The sequence below is a fragment of the Mobula hypostoma genome, chromosome 18 (assembly GCF_963921235.1).
Source record: "Mobula hypostoma chromosome 18, sMobHyp1.1, whole genome shotgun sequence".
Classification (NCBI taxonomy): Eukaryota; Metazoa; Chordata; class Chondrichthyes; order Myliobatiformes; family Myliobatidae; genus Mobula; species Mobula hypostoma.
This window is the reverse complement of record NC_086114.1, coordinates 50189469-50209258: the sequence shown is the minus strand read 5'-3', so window position 1 is coordinate 50209258 and position 19790 is coordinate 50189469. Positions and strand designations below refer to the sequence as shown.

Sequence of the window (19790 nt, the reverse complement as noted above, 5' to 3'; positions counted from 1 at the left end):
GGGACAGCTTTGTCCCCCCTGCCTTCAAATTTCTGAATAGTCCATGAACATGTCACATTTCACTTTTTTGCAGTTTTTTTAAAGTTATATTCCTTACTGTAACTTTTAGCAATTTTGTTACATTGCACTGTAATGCTGCAAAACATTATATTTGTAAATGATAATAAATCCAATTGTGACATTTAAATTTCAAGAGAAATCTTCAAACAAGTGAGGTAATTGCACATTTTTCTGAATGCACTGAAAGGTATAATATCTTGTCTTTCAAGTGATCGGGAAAGTCCAAAAATATCCATCAATTTTTCTCCCCCCCCCCCACCCCCACTTTCTTTCAGGTATGAAAAAATGGGAACACCTACACCTGGGGAAATTACCTCCACTTCAGTTTAAACTCATCTGAAACCTGGCTCTACCACTTTGGAAAAATTGCTTCAAGACCCTGGGCAACTTGACATCCAAAGCACATTGGATTATTTACTGAAACTGAAAATCATTTGCCACATTCCTTCATTAGTAATAGTTTCATGAGCAGAATATGCTTGAGCTAAAGGATTAACTTATTGCATTAGTCACCATCCATGGCTTCCTCTTCGACAGTGACTCAGGAATAGATCTGACAACCATACCCAGCTGTAGAAACAGTATTAGTTTATATCCAGTCTTAGTATTTCAGTGAAGCAACCTGTGGTATGAACTTCTATTGACTGTTTGAGATAGGCACACAGTTTTAATATTAGACTACAAGACCATAAAGACACAGGAGCAGAATTAGACCAGTTGGGCCATTATGCCTGCTCCACCATTCCATCATGGTTGATTTATTATGCCTCTCAACCCCATTGTCTTGCTTCCTCCCCACTGGCTTTGGTGCCTTAACTCATTAAGAACTTATCAATCTCTTTAAATATACTTAATGCCTTAGCCTTCACAACCATCTGTGATAATGAATTCCATAGGTTCAACAGCCTCTGGCTAAAGTCCTCCTTACCACTGTTTTAAAGGGAATGTCCTTGTATTGAGGCTCTGCTTTCTGGTTCTAAATACCACGCCACCCCCCCCCCCCCCCCGCCATAAGAAACATCCTCACCACATCCACTATCAAGGCCCTTCACTATTCAATAGGTTTCAATGAGATCCTCTCATTCTTCTAAACTCTAGTGAAGACAGGCCAAGTGCCATCAATCTATCCCCTTTGGTAAAATTTCCTGGAATACTATGGCCTCATATCATTTAGCAGTCCCTCATGTGTGGCATCTTTTGAACAATTACATAGTTTAAGTCATCGCTTCAAATTCTGGGATTTGTAGGCATATCAAAATCATCACTGACTTAAACGTGAACAATTGTGTCAGCAGAACAGTGTAATGATAAAATTACTACAAGTGTTCATGAACCATTCAGACTTCCAAGGGTAAAGAGGAAGCTGTTGTTTCTGAATCAGTGGTTTGCCAGGCTCCCGTACCTCTTCCTTGGTGGTGGTATTAAAGAGGGCATATACAAGATGGTGAGGATCCCTGGTGATGAATGCTTCTTCTTTGAGATATTGCTTCTCAAAAACATCCTCAGTGGGAAGGGTCTCAGCCTGAAACGTCGACTGTACCTCTTCCTAGAGATGCTGCCTGGCCTGCTGCGTTCACCAGCAACTTTGATGTGTGTTGCTCAGTGGGAAGGGTTGTGTTTGATGCAACAGACTCAGTCTACAATCCCCAATGTTAGAGTACCTCTAATTTGATTAGAGCTTACAAAAGATTGACACTTAACCTACACCAATAAGGCCTGGCTGACTACAGCTGAGAAAATTCTACAACCCAATTCCCTTAGCTTGTACCCCAATTGTGATAATCTAAAAAGACCATCATGTGCCATGGTAATTCTGATCAGCAATAATTAACAAATTAATTATGGAGTTTCATGGATGAATCCTGTTGCAATAAAAAATTGGAAAAATCTGTCCAAAGTTATTACTTTAAGACAATTGAACACATTTCTAGATATTAGATTTCAAAGCATGTTCTCAACTGTCTAACTGGTGTGACACATTACCTGTGAAAATGTTGCTCCCCTTGTTACAAAACTATTCACTGGCTCATCTAGCAATGAAGAGTATGCACATTTTATTCTATTATGGGTGTGATATAAAGAACCATGAGTCACAAGTGTTGTGTGCCACCTTGGGCATAATGTGTTCACAGTTCACCACAATTGCCTTGAACTCACATTCCACCTACTCTGCTCCTTTAGATTCTTAGTTTACTCTGGTAAACTACTGAGTAGTTTACTCTACTCAGGGTGCTGGAGGCCAGAAATGTATGTGGGGGTTCCTGGAACTAACTGCAGTAGCACAGCACTCAATTCTGCCGCCTTGTAGCTGAATCTCAATCTTAGGTCCTGCATGGGTAGAATTTACACACTACCCTGACCATGGAATTCACCTCGTGTTCCAATCATCATATAGGAGATGAGGTCCAGGGGATTGTTTGGGCAAAGAATAAAAACCAGCCAAGTGGGATTCTCCAGGAGTTACAACTGGTCTTACTGCTGTGCAAATACAATATGATATTTGTAGAATCTGTGGTAAAGTTACATGCTTGTGTAGAGTACAATGTAACAGCAAGTTTCCTCAGTACATTAGCTACAGAAGGAGCACACTGTAAGCTAGAAAGTGATCTGCACAAACACAAAACAACCTGAAGCACTCAAATTTCATGTTTATTTTATTAAAAGCTTAAAAATTATCTTGAGTAACCTCACTACGCCCTGTACATGAGCAAACAAATTTAGAACCACAGATAAACTCATGAAATTGCCACCATCTGTACCAGTGATCAGTTTAGCCAATAAAGAACAATGTAACAATATTTGTCAAAGTAGCAACACATGCAGTAATTCTAAGCAATGATTACATCCCTTCATTTCTACACACCCTGCTCAAGATAAAGATGAGCCATTATGCAGTCAGTTTGAATCCCATTAGATTCATACCTGCCCGGATTCAGGATTTAACACTGAACGACACTGGGCTTGAAATGCAGTGGTGCTGTGTGAAAGGACTGCACTAGAATTATGTCAGTGCACACATCTATATTAGAAAAGGATTCCATTGATACCTATTGGCTGGGTGGTTGAGTGGTCCAAGCCCGGGCCCTAATAACATTTGGCACCATTCTAGCCAGTTACCTCATTGCTCAGAAATGATCTGGAATTCAGAGGATTTCCCCAGCATTGTTTAATTTGCTCTAAGCATTTTTAAAGTGCAACCAAGTTAACTCCATCCCGACTTTGTTCAGAAAGTTGTCAATCGTAGATGTTTGAATTTAGCATATGTGCAATGTGGAATGTTCTGGGGGCAACCAGTCAAGCCCCAAATTAGATTTGTGCACAAAGTATACCTGAATGTGATAATGAAAACCAAATGCTCTGAAAAACTTAGCAATATGGGCAATGCTTCCATCCAGTGCAACAACTTCTAAGTGCAAGTACACCACGCTGATACCCGAATGATAAGCATGTCTTGTCAATATTCAGACCACAGGATGTGGACCGATTCATCTACGTGGATGTACACAAGTAATTGATGCATCATTCACAGGGATTGTTAATACCAGATATTCATTTGATTTGACTTTTTCCAACAAACCTGGAACAATACCACTATTATTTCAACTATGATTACTTTAATACCTGCTGGGAAATAACCTATTTGGAAATAACCTGAAAGGCTCAAAGAAAAAAATCTCTTCTCATTCAACTATCAGTGGCAGTATTCTTTTTCCAAGCCAGTTACAATCACCTTTGAATACTGACTGAAACCCAAACAAAATTGATAGAGCCCAGAAATCTAATTAAGCCCATATTAAAATTCAGTCCACTGATTCAGCCCAAACATCAATTGCAGAACAAAACCACAGGAAGTCCTGGGGGGGGCGGGGGGGGGTGGTGGAAAATATGCAATTTTAAATTCATTGCAACAATGAAACTAAAACAATTCAAACTGCAATGGCCAAGCCTTCCTTTTCATTAAATGGCAACTATTCAAAAATGGGACACCACAAGGTTTAGGGAAAACCCCCAGATTCTGAGACCAGAATTCACACTGAAGGATCAGATAGATACCAGGGAACTGTGACAGACTTTGGTTTAACCAGGATACCATTTCCAGTTCATCAAATTCTCCAATGGGAAAAAAAAATCAAGCATAGTTCCATCTTCGCCATCCAGAATTTTGCTGAAGTTATTCAAGACTCAAATGAATAATTGGCATGCACTTCGTGGAGTCTGTAACTTTCGCGATTCATCTGTTTTAAAGAAAAGCACTCATTGAAGACTAAACAGGTTCCAGTTCCTATAAATAGTGAGTATACAATTATAATCAGTCTTCAATCACAGCCAAGAATCTCCACCTTGTTCAGTACAAATGTACAGTATAATATTTCCAACAGGTGACGTGATGAGATCAGACAACAATTAAGAACTACATCCTTGGTTAAGGAGCATCTTTCTTCAATAAATGGGAGTCCAAGTTTCAGCTCAACTCAATTTAAAACAGAACTGCATTCGGAAGGAAAATGAGTGCAGGAGGCTGTGGAGAAAGGTCAGAGGTCCGCCAAACAATGGGGGATGTTGGTTGGCACTGAAGTTTACAGGTGTAAGCTGGGAAACACCCATTGGGCATACAAGTGATGGGATACTAGGGCACAAATGTACTGGTTATTTGCCCAAAGTAGTACTCAAAGACATGAAGATTCCTTCATGAACTAATCATGGCTGAATTAAAGTATTTGGAACTACTCAAGCAGGATCTGTACAGAGAAAACATTAACATTTGAGAATTAATTGAGGGATTAATAACGTGAATGGTTTCTTTCCTCATGTTTCACAACTTACTAGCCATTTCCAGTTTTATTTGCATTTCAGTAGCATTGCTTTTGAATGACAGCTGGAGATAAAGTAGGTGGTCTTAAATGGCAGCAATCCTGTGTTGGAGAAATGGGAATATCAGACTGGCTGCAGTAGGAGAGGGTGGAAATCCAAAAGTAGTTATTACAATATCACTTGCACTGTTGGTTGAGTATATGGGAAGGAAATCCTGAAGTATGGGATTATTTGGAATGGTAGAATCCACCACCAGATGTGGGTGGTAAAATGCCAACTATCACTTTGAACTGGGCGCCAATTTCATTCAACTACTCCACAGAGCAAGGGGGCTACTATGGTCTTGAAGATAAAATAACTGCTGTGGTTATCAACTTTTGAAGGCATCTAAAGCTCGGAAGACTGACAAAACCCCCAAAAGTTGTATATTGCATAAACTGTCAATTGATAATGCAAATTAAATTACTTTTCAGTCTGCACTGACATCTAGTGGCAGGAGCTGCACAGCCTCTCTCCAGGTTGCACCTTGTTCATCGAAATTGCCACTTCTGGTCAAGTTCACTCATCAATTAGCACATCAGTAATCACATAGACCAGGAATTGGATTGTGCCCAGTGAGTGGGAGTATGACAAGATATATCTTCCACTTAGGTTTGCAGCTAAAGATCAAAAAGCTATTGTGAGGTGCTGCCTTTTTAGAGTTGCACTGTACCCAGAGAACAAAATTCATTAGAAAAGGCAAATAAAAATAAGGCAAGGGCCAGTGGAGAGGCCATTGTGCAAGTGGGCTAGTGCTGGAGTAGCTTTGGCTCAGTTTTGGGAGAAGTATCTAGTAAGTTCCGTTATTTTTCCATTTCTCATCTGTTAAGGCATCGTTAGAGTGGTGAGAATGGCTCCACAGGCAATGTTTTGTTCTGTGTGCAAGATGTGGGAATTCTGGGAGACCACCAGCCTCCCAGATAGCCACATCTGAACAATCTCCAGCTCCTCCAAGAATGTGTAAGGAACCAGAGCTGCAGCTCAATGACCTTCAGTTCACAGGGGAAACTGGGGAAGTGATAGGAGCTACCTCCCAAGTTGCAGGAGGCAGGTAACTGGATGCGTGCCAGAAGGATGAGGAATTGCAGCCAGTGCCAAGTACCCCTGTGGCTCTTCCCTTCAGTAAGTATACCACTGAATACAGTTGGGGGAAGGGTTCAACCTACTGGGGGAGTCACAGCAACCAGGTCTCTGGCACTGTAACTCAGAAGAGAACAGGGGTCAAGGGGATTGCAGAGGTGATGGGAGATTCCATAGAGGAATAGACAAGATTCTGTAGATGCAATAGAGACACCTAGATGGTTTGTTGCATCCTAGGTGTGGCTCAGGGATCAGGTCCACAGCATTCTAAGGGGGGGGGCAGGGGAGGGTGAACAACCAGAAGTCTTGGTACATATTGGCACCAATGACATGGGTAGGAAAGGCGAGGATGTCCTGGAGAGAGATTGTAAGGAGCTAGGTGGGAAGTTGAAAAACAGGACCTACATGGCTGTAATCTTTGGATTGCTGCCTGTGCAATATGCCAGGGAGGACAAGAATGGTATGATTTGGCAGATGAATGCATGGCTGAGAAACAAACTCTGCTCTCTGCACCAGATTTATGGGTCATTGGGATCTCTTCTGGTGAATGTACGACCTGAACAGAAGGGATGGGTTATGCCTGAACCCAAGGGGAACCAGCCAGGTTTGCTAGCACCATTCGGAATGGTTTAAACTAATTTGGCAGGGGGCATGGAAACCAGAGTGATAGTGCTCAGGATGGAGTAATTGGTTTACGAACAAAAGCAATGTGTAGTGAGACTGCTAGCAAGGAGAGACTGATAGGGCAAAATTGCAGTCGAAAGGATGAGTTGCAGTGTAAAAGGCAAACAAGTCAAAAAGGTGAATAGAGGACTGAAGGTGTTATATTTGAATGCATACAGTATACAGAAGGTAGATGAACTTAAAGCACAGTTACAGTTTGGCAAGCATGACACTGTCAGCATCACTGAATCATGGCTGAAAGGATAGCCAGGAGCATTACATCCAAGGATACACATCATATGAAAGGACAGGCAGGAAAGGCAGAGGGAACAGAGTGACTATTAGCCAAAAAAAAAATCAAATCCCTAAAAAGAGGTGACATAGGATTAGAAGCTGTAGAATCACTCTGGGTAGAGCCAAGAAACTAAGGGTGAAAACACCCTGATGGAAGATATATACAGACCTCCAAACAGTAGTAAAGATGTGGTCAACACTTACAAGATCTAGAAAATGCACATCAAAAGGGGCAATGTTATGATAGCCATGGGGATTTCAATATGCAGGTACAAGAGGGAAAAAAAAAAATCAGGTTGGTGCTGGATCCCTAAGGGGGAATTTCCAGAATGCCTATGAGAAGGCATTTTAGAGCACCCCGTACACACTGCAACAGATATTAGGCATTTTCAGATTTATTCACTCTGGAGACAGTTTCTGAAAATCTCTGTTTTCCCGGGGGGGGGGTGAAAACGCAGTTTTAGTGTGGACAGAGAGACAAAAAGAGAAAAAGCTTTGTTTTCAAAATTATCCGGTGTAGCGTGGTCATAGCCTAAGAGTCAGAGATAATGAGGGAGTCATCAGTCTCATCTTTGCCTAGATGGAGGTGTGAACTGTTGGAGTTGCCAGGGTAGAGATGTTAGGACTGTATTGTAAGTGGCTGATAAGTAGTGTCATTCCACACGCTCCCCCCACCCCCGTTCAGGGATGGGTTTTCCAGTTTGGCAAAGATTGTTTCTTTAACCCCTCTTTCAAACCACCTGTCCTCCCCGTCTAAAACATGAACAGTTATCAAAGGAGTGTCCTTGTCCTTTATGGGTAGATACACTGCATAGTCTTGACGTGAGGTATTAGCCCCATGTTGGGCCATTCATTTGTGAAGTGGTTTTGTCTCGCTGCTATACAGATCTGTGCAGTTCCAACTGTATTGGACAGCAAATACCATATTGCTGTTTATGTTCAGGTGTAGGAGCCTTGGGATGGATGAGTTTCTGTCTGAATGTTTGTAGGTTTAAAAAAAAACAGGGAACGGGTGTGTGGTCAGGGTAGCCACAAGATTAAGGCTTCTCTTAAATACTTGCACCCCTCATCTTCATTTGTAATGTTGGTGGGCACATTCTCAGTATAGTGGTGCACCCCCAACTTGTGTTCTAATGGGTCATAATTGTTACTCTCCTTTTAATATTAGGAGATTAATGAATATTGTTTATATGCCTTCACCCAGAATGTGTTATTTCATTGGATGCTGAGAAAGCTTTTGACAGAGTTGAATGGACATATTTATTTAACAACCTTGAGAAATTTAATTTTAGTTCGATATTTATATCTTGGATTAAACTAATAAATCTCACCATTTGGCTTCGGTATTGATTAATAATCAAAGATTCCCTCTTTTTCATCTATTCCATGGTACTAGGCAGGGTTGTCCTCTTAGTCCATTACTATTTGATATTGCTTTGGAATGGCTAGCTATTCATGACTCCCCTAATATATTTGGCATTACCCATGGAAATGAGACTCATAAATTATCACTATATGCAGATGTACCATTATATATTTCTAACCCAGGAAAATCTATTCTGGCAGTATTAACTTTGCTTGCTCAGTTTAGTAGTTTTTCTGGTTATAAACTGAACCTAGGTAAGAGGGAACTTTTTCCATTAAATATGCAGGTTCCCATTTATAGAAATTCTCCATTTAGAGTGACTACTGACTATTACTAAGAGACATGAGGATCTATTCAATTTCAACCTTTTACCATTAATTAATCAGGTTAAACAACTGATTACCAAGTGGTCCCCATTGTCTATCATTAATTGGCCGAATCAATGCTATTAAAATGATTATTTTACCTAAATTTTTTATATTTATTTCAAACAATTCCAATTTTTAATTCCCAAATCCTTTTTTGATGTTAATTATCCAATGAGTTAATGTATTCTGTGAGGGCTTGCACCTCATGGATGTTGATCCTGACCCAGGTGTCATCCACAAACCTGAACCAATGAGTTGGGGGGTTATGCGAACACTGTCACAGCACAAAGAATGTGCCCACCAGTATTACAACTAAAGAGAAGGAGCACAAATATTTAAAAGAAGCCTTGAAAGCTTGCAGCTACCATGACCAGGCCTTCACCAAGACAGCAAAAAACCCAGCAGGGACATCAGCCCAACAGAGGCAAGGAGCAAAGCAGACAGAAAAGTCATCATCCCGTATGTAGCTGGAGTTTGAGAAACTCAGGAATTTCAACAGCAAATTCTGTTTTTTTTTCTCCAGACCTATAAACACTCAAACTCATCCATCCCAAGGATTTACACCCAAACGGAACAATATTGTACACTATCCAATGCAGTGAGAACTGCACAGATCTGCATATTGGCAAGACAAAAGAACTGCTTCACAAACAGATGGCCCAATATAGGAGGGCTAATACCCCAGATCAAGACTCTACTGTATATCTAAAGGGCAAGGTGCACATTTAATAATAAGAATATGCACATTTCAGACAGGGAGAACAGGTGGTTTGAAAGAGTGGGTAAAGAAGCCATCTTTGTCAAACTGGAAAACCCATCCCTGAACAGAGGGGTGGGGTACAACACCTATCAGCTACTTACAATGCTAACACCTTAAACTGGCATCTCCACAACAGTTCACACCTCCATTTATGCAAAGATAAAACTAATGACCCTCACGTTACTTCTACGACTCACTCATGCAATTGCTACACCTTTCAACAACCTAGTTTACAAGCTGGAAAACTAACCACCATGGATTTGAACTGAAGAAGCCTCTTGGATGAGTGGCAAAATTTTGACAAAACAGGAAGTCCAGCTTGATATACAATGACCTGGATGACTAAGAACCTTCATGGACAGAAGTAATATTGTGACTTTATAAATCACTGGCGAGGCCTCACTTGAAGCATTGTGAACAGTGTTGAGCCCTTTAACCTGGAAATGATGTGTTGATGTTGAAGAGGGTTCAAAGGCAGTTCACCAAAATGATCCCAGGATTGAAAAAGCTCGTCACAAGAGCACTTGCTTGCTCTGGGCCTCTACTCAGTCTCAACCCAGTTTCAACTGCACATTTCTCTATGGATGCTACCCAACCCGAGTTCCTCCTTAGTTTTTTTGGTTCCAAATTCCAATTGCAATCTCTCATCTCCATAGTATCCCAGGCATCAAGTTTGTGAAAACATCCCAGAGCACCATTGTCCAAAGAAATGCAGTGTTTATGCCAACATTCATGACCATGCTAGCTACGGGATTGACTTCAGCATTTTAAATGAGAAGTGGGCACCCCGGGGAGAAAGCAGCCCAAATGCTTTCAAGAATACGAGGAGGATTCAGTCCTTGCAAGGAAGTAGTACTGCTCAGTCCAGGACTGTGCCTCAATGTTGATGACACCACATTTCCAAGCTAGGTGGAGATACCTGGAGGGAAGCACCAAATAGTGGAGTTTCCATGTTGCCCTCATCCCGTCAGTGGTGGATTTGGTCATTTATTGGTGATGATAGAAGACCCTTGGGGGATTCAAAAACCCAATGCTTCAGGCACTCTTCATCCTAGCACCCTTGCCGTTTGACAATTTACAAATGAACATGAAGGCATGAAAGATTAAATGACAGTGCCAGTTAGCCACCCGTAATTTACCTCAGAACAATAAAGCCAAATTAGATAAAGTTTAATTTATACCTACTCATTTGCCCCCTCCCCACAGGAAGTTTCCCCAATCTCACCTCAGGCAGTGGCAACTGCAGACTCGTATTCTCCTGCTCCACATCCCAGTTCTGGCCTTCTCGACAGGCAGTAAGCAAGCTGTATTTCCAACACTAAAGCAAAACCAATGCATTACATTTCATACCGTCAATCTCAAGTCAATTTTTGTCTAAGCACTTACCAATTGGTGAAAAACTACCTCCAAATTTCCTTCCTGCTCTACCTTTCATCTGATAATTCTTCAATCCAAATATATTTCTGGAAACTGACATTCCATTCCCTCCAGCCACACCTCAATGGAATCAGTTTACATTTTTAACGACTGTACAGAAACAGCAAATTTATGATGGGTAAATCCCGGTAGCTGTTTTACTTGGGTATACACCAAGATTTAGAGCAGTGAAGAAAAAGCCTCATTATGCAGCTTGTCCAGCAAGCCAGCAACTTGAGATGCCACCTGTTCTGAAGCACAACATGGAACATTAGAAAATAAAGATCCCACCCCAGCCATTCTTTCTTCCCCACCCACTCCCACTGGGCAGAAGATACAAAGCCTGAAAGCATGTAGCACCAGACTCCAAGACAGCTTCTATCCCACTATCGAATGGTCTATTACAATAGGATGGACTGGACTACAAACCACCTTATGATCTTGCATTTTGCCTACCTGCACTCTGCAGCTGAAATACTAATTGCAATTGTATTAGCTTGTTTAACCTCAATACACTAATGATTTATCTGTGCTCTACAAAAGGTGGCTCAATAGTGCCCCGAATTTTAGAAGTTTGTCAGTTTCAGACAACAAGCCAAATCTACACAAACTTCTATACAGTGGAGAGCATCCTAACTGGTTGCATCACAGCCTGGTATGGAAATTGAGTAGAACGGGGGGGGGGGGGGGCAAGAAAGACACACACACACTAAACACAGCCTCATAGTGCATCTATACTGGTGGTGTCTGTGGAGATGTTGCCAATCCATACTGACTGGTCTGCAAGTGAGGAATGAGTTCCACAATGAGGAACAGAGTCAGAGCACTAAAACATAGGCCCCTCAGCCCATCTAGTCCATGCTAAACTTTTACTTTGCCTAGTCTTATCAACTTGCACCCAGACCATAGATCTCCATACCCCTCCTATCCAGCTCATTCCATACTCACCACCCTTCGTGTAGTGCTCCCTCTTACTCCCCTTGAATATTTCACCTTTCACCCTTAACCCATGCACTCCAGTTTTCGTCTCACCCACATCTCAATAGGGAAAAGTCTGCTTGCATTTATCCTTTCTGTACCAACTTTGTATACCTCTATCCCTGAAATGTAGAAGACTGAGGAGATCTGATGAAGTCCTAACCTATTCAACCTTTCCCTATAACTCAGATCCACAAGTCCTGTCAACATCCTTGTACATCTTCTCTGCACCTTTTCCATCTTACTGACATCTTTCCTGTAGGTAGCTGACCAAAACTGCACACAACACTCCAAACTGGGCTTCACAATGTCTAACATAATTTCAACATTAAATCCCAACTCTGTACTTCATAAGTCAATGCATTGAGTACAATGTAGAAACATAGAAACAGAAAACTTACAGTACAATACAGGATCTTCTGCCCACAAAGCTGTGCCAAACATGTCCTTACCTTAGAAGTTACGTAGGGGTACCCATAGCCCTCCTTTTCTAAGCTCCGTGTACCTGTCCAGGAGTCTCTATAAGACCCTATCGTATCCATCACCACCACCATTGCCGGCAGCCCATTCAATACACTCAGCACTTTGCATAAAAAAAATTGGCCCTAATAATCCCTCTGTACCTGCTTCCAAGCACCTTAAAACTGTGCCCTCTTGTGCAAACCATTTCAGCCCTGGGAAAAAGCCTCTGACTATCCACACAATCAATGCCCATCATCTTGTACACCTCTATCAGGTCACCTCTCATCCTCTGTCGCTCCAAGGAGAAAAGGCTGAGTTCACTCAACCTATTCTCATAAGGCATGCTCCCCAATCCAGGCAACATCCTTGTCAATCTCCTCTGCACCCTTTCTATGGTTTCCACACCCTTCCTATAGTGAGGCGACCAGAACTGAGCACAGTACTCCAAGTGGGGGAGTAACCAGGATCCTATATAGTTGCAACATTACCTCTCAGCTCCCAAACTCAATTCCACCATATGCCTTCTCAACCACAGTCAACCTGCGCAGCAGCTTTGAGCATCCTATGGACTCAGACCTCAAGATCCTTCTGATCCTCCACTCTACTAAGTCTTACCATGAATACTATATTCTGCCATATTTGACCTACCAAAATGAATCACTTCACACTTATCTGGGTTGAACTCCATCTGCCACTTCTCAGCCCAGTTTTGCATCCTATCAATGTCCCACTGTAATCTGACTGCCCTCCACACTATCCACAACACCCCCAACCTTTGTCATCTGCAGATTTACTAATCCATCCCTCCACTTCCTCATCCAGATCATTTATAAAAATCATGAAGAGTTGGGGTCCCAGAGGCACACCACTGGTCACCAAACTCCATGCAGAATACGACACATCAACAACCACTTTGCCTTCTATGGGCAAGCCAATTTCTGGATCCACAAAGCAACATCCCCTTGGATCCCATGCCTCCTTGCTTTCTCAAAAAGCCTTGCATGGAGTACCTCATCAAATGCCTTGAAATCCATATACAATACATCTACTGCTCTACCTCCAACAATGTGTTTAGTCACATCCTCAAAAAATTCAATCAGGTTCATAAGGCACGACATACCCTTGACAAAGCCATGATGACTATTCCTAATCATATTATATTTCTTCAAATGTTCATAAATCCTGCCTCTCAGGATCTTTTCCATCATCTTAACAACCCCTGAAGTAAGACTCACTGGTCTATAATTTCCTGGGCTACCTCTACTCCCTTTCTTGAACAAGGAAACATCCACAACCCTCCAGAACCTCTCCAATCCCCATTGATGATGCAAAAATCATTATCAGAGGCTCAGCAATCTCCTCCCTCACCTCCCACAGTAGCCTGGGGTACATCTCATCCAGTCCCTGTGACTTATCAAACTTGCTTTCCAAAAGCTCCTGCACATCCTCTTTCTTAATATCTATATGCTCAAGCTTTTCAGTCCACTGCAAGTCATCTCTACAATCACCAAGATACTTTTCTGTAGTGAATACTGAAAAAAGAACTCATTAAGTATCTCTGCTATCTCCTCTGGTTCCATACACACATCCACTGTCACACTTGATTGGTCCTATTCTCTCAAGCCTCATCCTCTTGCCCTTCACATACTTGTAGAATGTCTTAGGGCTTTCCTTAATCCTGTCTGCCAAGGCCTTCTCATTTGGCTTCCTGAATTTATCTTGCACTCCTTCCTGCTAGCTGTATAATCTTTTGGATCTCTATCATTACCTAGTTTTTTTGAACCTTTTGGAAGCTCTTTTCTTATACACCACGGTTCCTGTACCTTACTATCCTTTGTCTCATTGGAACGTACCTATGCAGAAATCCACACAAATATTCCCTGAAAATTTGCCACACTTCTTCCATACGTTTCCCTGAGGACATCTGTTTCCAATTTATGCTTCCAAGTTCCTGCCTGATAGCCTCATTTCCCCTTACTCCAATTAAATGCTTTCCTAACTTGTCTGTTCCCATCCCTCTCCAATGCTATGGTGAAGGAGATAGTGATCACAATTCTATCTCCAAAATGCTCTCCTACTGAGAGATCTGACAGCTGACCAGGTTCATTTCCCAATACCAGATCAAGTATAGCCTCTCCTCTTGTAGGCTTATCTACATCCTATGTCAAGAAACCTTCCTGAACACACCTAACAAACTCCACCCCATCTAAACCCCTTGCTCTAGGAAGATGCCAATTGATATTTGGGAAATTAAAATCTCCCTCCACAGCAACCCTATTATTACAGCTCTCCAGAATCTGCCTCCCTATCTGGTCCTCAATGTCCCTATTACTATTGGGTGGTCTATAAAAACACTCAATAGAGTTATTGACCCCTTCCTGTTCCTAAACTTCCACCCACAGAAACTCTGTAGACAATCCCTCCATGACCTTCTTTTCTGCAGCCGTGACACTACCTCTGATCAACAGTTGCCTTCCTCTATCCTTTCTGAAACATCTAAAGCCTGGCACTTGAAGTAACCATTCCTGTCCGAGTCATCCAAGTCTCTGTAATGGCCACAACATCATAGCTCCAAGTACTGATCCACACTCTAAGCTCATCTGCTTTGTTCACAATACTCCTTGCATTAAAATAGACATCTCAAATCATCGGTCTGAGTGCGTCCCTTCTCTATCATCTGCCTATCCTCCCTCTCACACTGCCTCCAAGCTTTATATTTGTGAGCCAACCACCTCTTCCTGTCTCTTCAGTTCAGTTCCCACCCCCAAGCAATTCTCATCTAAACTCTCAATAGCCTTAGCAAACCTCTCCATCAGGATATTGGTCCCCCTGGGATTAAAGTGCAACCCATCCTCCTTGTACAGGTCACACCTGCCCCAAGAGATTCCAATGATCCAGAAATCTGAACCCCTTATCCAATCCCTCAGCCACACACCTTTATCCTCCACCTCAGTTTATTCCTATACTCACCGTCACGTGGCACAGGCAGTAATCCTGAGATTACTACCTTTGAGGTCTTGTTTCTCAACTTCCTTCCTAACTCCCTGTAGTCTGTTTTCAGGGCCTCCTCCCTTTTCCTACCCATGTCATTGGTATCAATATGTACTACAACCTCTGGCTGTTCTCCTTCCCACTTCAGGATATAGTGGACGTGATCAGAAACATCCCAGACCCTGGCACCTGGGAGGCAAACTACTTTTAAAAAGTAGTCAAAAACTATTTACCTGTGATGCCACTTAAGAATTATGGATCTGCATTCTCAGATCCTCCTGTTCTACTGCACACCTCAATGCCCTACCTAGCCCATACACCCAGGCTTACACTGGTTGGTCCTTACACTGCCAGTTTTCAACCTATTGCATCACCTGGTTCAGATCCTGCTGCAAGCTTTGATAGACTTATTCACTGTCCCACTACACCTGAATCTTGGTTTCATCTGCAGACTTGCTGATCCCGTTTACCACAATGATATAGATGACAAATAACAGACCCAGCACGGATTCCTATGGCATTCCACTAGTCACAGGCCTCAAATCAGGGAGACAGCCATCCACAAGCAATCTCATGAAGCCAGCATCTAATCCAATTTATTACCTCATCTTGAAAGACAAGCAACTGAACCATCTTGAAAAACCTCCCATGTGGGCCTTAAAATCCACTACCTCGCTTTCAACTGTTCTGGTAACTTTCTCAAACTAGGATTGGTTAGACTTGACTTACCACACACAAAGCCCTTCCACAATATTCCTGACTCTTCCCAGCCTAATCCTCGAATAAAGTACAGTTTGTCTTTGCTAAGAGGGTAGTTTGCAAGACTTCTTCCAGTTCTCATCTTTGTATATAGATAGCAAAGGGCAGTGTGTCTTGAATTCGATAAGTTTAGTATACACAGACGCTCCACTGGCCTACTGTGGCCACCCTGACAAAGCATCCATTTGCAGAAATCCTAGCCTAACCCACCTCATACTTTCTGCATCCACTCCACAATCCCCCAGCTTCCCCCACAGAATTTGACCCCAAGCTCCCCCCCCCCACTTCACCCTGCAGAGACTGCCTGAGGTGCTAAGCAGTCAGTATTTCCTAGTTACAACCTACAACCATCAACCAGAGGAAAATTAAGGATGCCCCCCCCCACCAACAAAAACAGCCCACCTGTCCAGAAGAGAAATTCCAGACTTCGAGCTTTGACATTCACAGCCAAACTTCACTGAAGAACTAATCTGATTTGCAGTGAACACAGTAGGGGGCAGCATAAACAAACATTTTATATCAATGCAGCCCATTGCCAAAGGAAGTCAGAAGTACCATTTTGCAAACACTTACAAACCCCATTTCCAGAAAAGTTGGGATATTTTCCAAAATGCAATAAAAACAAAAATCTGTGATACGTTAATTCACATGAACCTTTATTTAACTGACAAAAGTACAAAGATCTTCAATAGTTTTACTGACCAACTTAATTGTATTTTGTAAATATACACAAATTTAGAATTTGATGGCTGCAACACACTCAAAAGTTGTGACAGAGGCATGTTTACCATTGTATTACATCACCTTTCCTTTTAATAACACTTTTTAATCGTTTTGGAACCGAGGATACTAATTGTAGTAGATTTGCAACTGGAAATTTTGTCCATTCTTGCTTGATACAAGACTTCAGCTGCTCAACAGTCCGTGGTCTCCGTTGTCTGATTCTCCTCTTCATGATGTGCCATACATTTTCAATAGGAGATAGATCTGGACTGGCAGCAGGCCAGTCAAGCACACGCCCTCTGTGTCTACAAAGCCACGCTGTTGTAGCCCATGCAGAATGTTGTCTGGCATTGTCCTGCTGAAATAAGCATGGACGTCCCGGGAAGAGACGTCACCTTGGTGGCAACATATGTCTCTCTAAAATCCTAATATATGCCTCAGAGTCAATGGTACCTTTTCATACATGCAAATCACCCATGCCGTGGGAACTGATTCACCCCCATACCATCACAGATGCTGGCTTTTGCACCTTTTGCTGATAACAATCTGGATGGTCGTTTTCATCTTTGGCACGGAGAACTCTATGCCTGTTTTTTCCCCAACTAACTGAAATGTGGACTCATCTGATCACTGCACACAGTTCCACAGTCTTTCGGTCCATCTGAGATAAGCTCAGGTCCAGAGAACTCACCGGCATTTCTGCATAGAGTTGATGTATGGCTTCCTCCTTGCGTAATACAGTTTCAAGTTGCATTTCTGGATGCAGTGACAGACTGGGTTGAGTGACAATGGTTTTCCGAGGTACTCCCAAGCCCAGGTGACTATAATTGTCACAGTAGCATGACTGTTTCTTAGGCAGTGCCGCCTGAGGGCTCGAAGATCACACGCATTCAACAGTGGTTTCCAACCTTGCCCTTTACGCACTGAGATGTCTCAATTCTCCGAACCTTTTCACAATATTATGTACTGTGGATGTTGAAAGACCCAAATTCTCTGCAATCTTGCGTTGAGAAATGTTCCTTTTGAACTGACTAACAATTCTCTCACAAATATCGGCACAAAGGGGTGAGCCACGACCCATCCTTGCTTGCAAAGATGGAGCCTTTGAATGATACCTCACCTGCTACCAATTAGCCTGCTTAATGTGGAGTCTTCCAAACCAGTGTTACTTGAATATTCTGTGCACTTTTCAATCTTATTTTAACTGTCCCAACTTTTGTTGAGTGTGTTACAGCCAAATTCTAAATTTGTGTATATTTTACAAAATACAAGTTGGTCAGTAAAACTATTGAAAATCTTTTCTTCGCACTTTTGTCAGTTAAGGTTCACGTGAATTAACATCACAGATTTTTGTTTTTATTGCATTTTGGAAAATATCCAAACTTTTCTGGAAATAGGGTTTGTACATTAAATGTTTGCAGAATGGTACTTATAACACTGGGTAAACCAAGGATAGTTTTAGGTAATATTACCTGCACCATCAAATGACACAAGGACCCAAATTAATTGTTGACTCACCAGAAAAGCCAGAACTGGAAGGGTGACAACTGCCAGGCCAAGCAACACTATCAGTACAATCGCAAAACCAGGGAAGTGAGTGGGTTTATACGGTCTGTCCAGTCTTGCATCTGAAAATCAAATGTTTCCTACTTTAGTCTGTTGGCTTCAGGTGTTTTTCCCCCACCCCCATAAAACAATGATTGTTGACAAAAATGCTAGAGAGCAATGAGATCATGGTACAGTGATGCCAACACCAGGATTCCATACCCTTCTGTAAGGGATTTGTTACATCTGCTTCCAGCCCGTTTTCCAGCTCTGCACATCACTGTTTTGAAGGGGCCCTCCTGCTCAACAAGACTTGAAGGAATCTAAGTCCACACCCAGCTCATTTTTTTCGCTGGTGAATGTGCTTACATACAGTCCCTGGGATGCAGCTACATGTTTTGTAGCAAATGACAGTAAACATGACTGACATTCTCAGAAACCCCACCACCAGGTTCAGGAACAGTTACTATCCCTCAACCATCAGGTTCTTGAACAAAAGTGAATAACTACTCGTTCTATTTTTGCTATTCCCACAACCAATGATCTCAGTTTAAGGACTCCATCTTGTTGTTCCATGCTCTCAATGTTTATATTTGAATTTGCACAGTTTGCTGTTCATAGTTACTGTTCTATAGATCTGCTGAGTGTGCTCGCAGGAAAAAAAATCTCAGGATTTGTGGTGACATGCACGTACTCTGGTGATAAGTTTTATGTTGAACTTTGCAATGCTTGCATGTCTGAACAGAAGGCAGCCTTTCAGCCCATTGTGTCCAGAGCAATCCATGGTTTCTCTTCACCACCCCCTACCAGCTTCACACCCACACTTCAGGCAACAGTAGCTGGCTCACACAGGGATGGGAGCTGAAACCGAGGCAGTAACAAAGAGAACATACCAACTCTGTACAGAGGCCATGAATAAACTTGCATTACAAGAGCCAAAACTACACACCCAGCATATTTGACTTGTTCATTATCTGCCATCCATAGACTTTAATTAAATTTACTATATTTCTTACATACTTCACATATATGAGAAATAAAAATCTTAACATTACATCTCCATCTGAATGTGCAAGTTATAGTAATTTGTAATAGTATGTTCAGTAAGATATACAACACTCAATACAGCTTAGAAATACAATTGCGTCAGCGTGAATTAATCAGTCTGATGGCCTGGTGGAAGCTGCTGTCCCGGAGCCTGCTGGTCCCGGCTTTAATGCTGTGGTACTGTTTCCCGGATAGTAGCAGCTGGAACAGTTTATGGTTAGGGTGAATCTAGTCCCTGATGATCCTTCAGGCCCTTCTTACACACCTGTCACTGCAAGTATTCTGACTAGCAGGAAGTTCCCATCCACAGATGTGCTGCTCTGTCCGCACCACTCTGCAGAACCCTGTGATTGAGGGAGGTCAATTCCCCTCAATTGGTTCCCATATATAGGCATCCATTAGTTTTGAGATTATGGATTTGCGCCTC

The 19790-nt window shown here is 42.1% G+C and overlaps 1 protein-coding gene across 7 annotated transcripts in view; it reads right to left on the bottom strand.

The window, feature by feature from the left end:
- Positions 1–2696: 2696 nt before the first annotated feature.
- The window catches only part of LOC134358523 (uncharacterized), a 70172-nt gene continuing 53078 nt past the window's right edge, over positions 2697–19790 (bottom strand). For 6 of the 7 annotated variants that reach the window (XM_063070841.1, XM_063070845.1, XM_063070840.1 and 3 more), the window contains 3 exons: positions 18290–18399; positions 10668–10760; positions 2697–4295 (listed from right to left, as the gene is read on the bottom strand). In XM_063070841.1, the coding sequence (XP_062926911.1) occupies positions 4236–4295; positions 10668–10760; positions 18290–18399 (263 nt within the window). In that variant the 3' untranslated portion in view covers positions 2697–4235. Of the gene's footprint in view, positions 4343–10667; positions 10761–18289; positions 18400–19790 lie in introns of all 7 variants that reach the window. The other variant, XM_063070842.1, reaches the window with a different exon arrangement.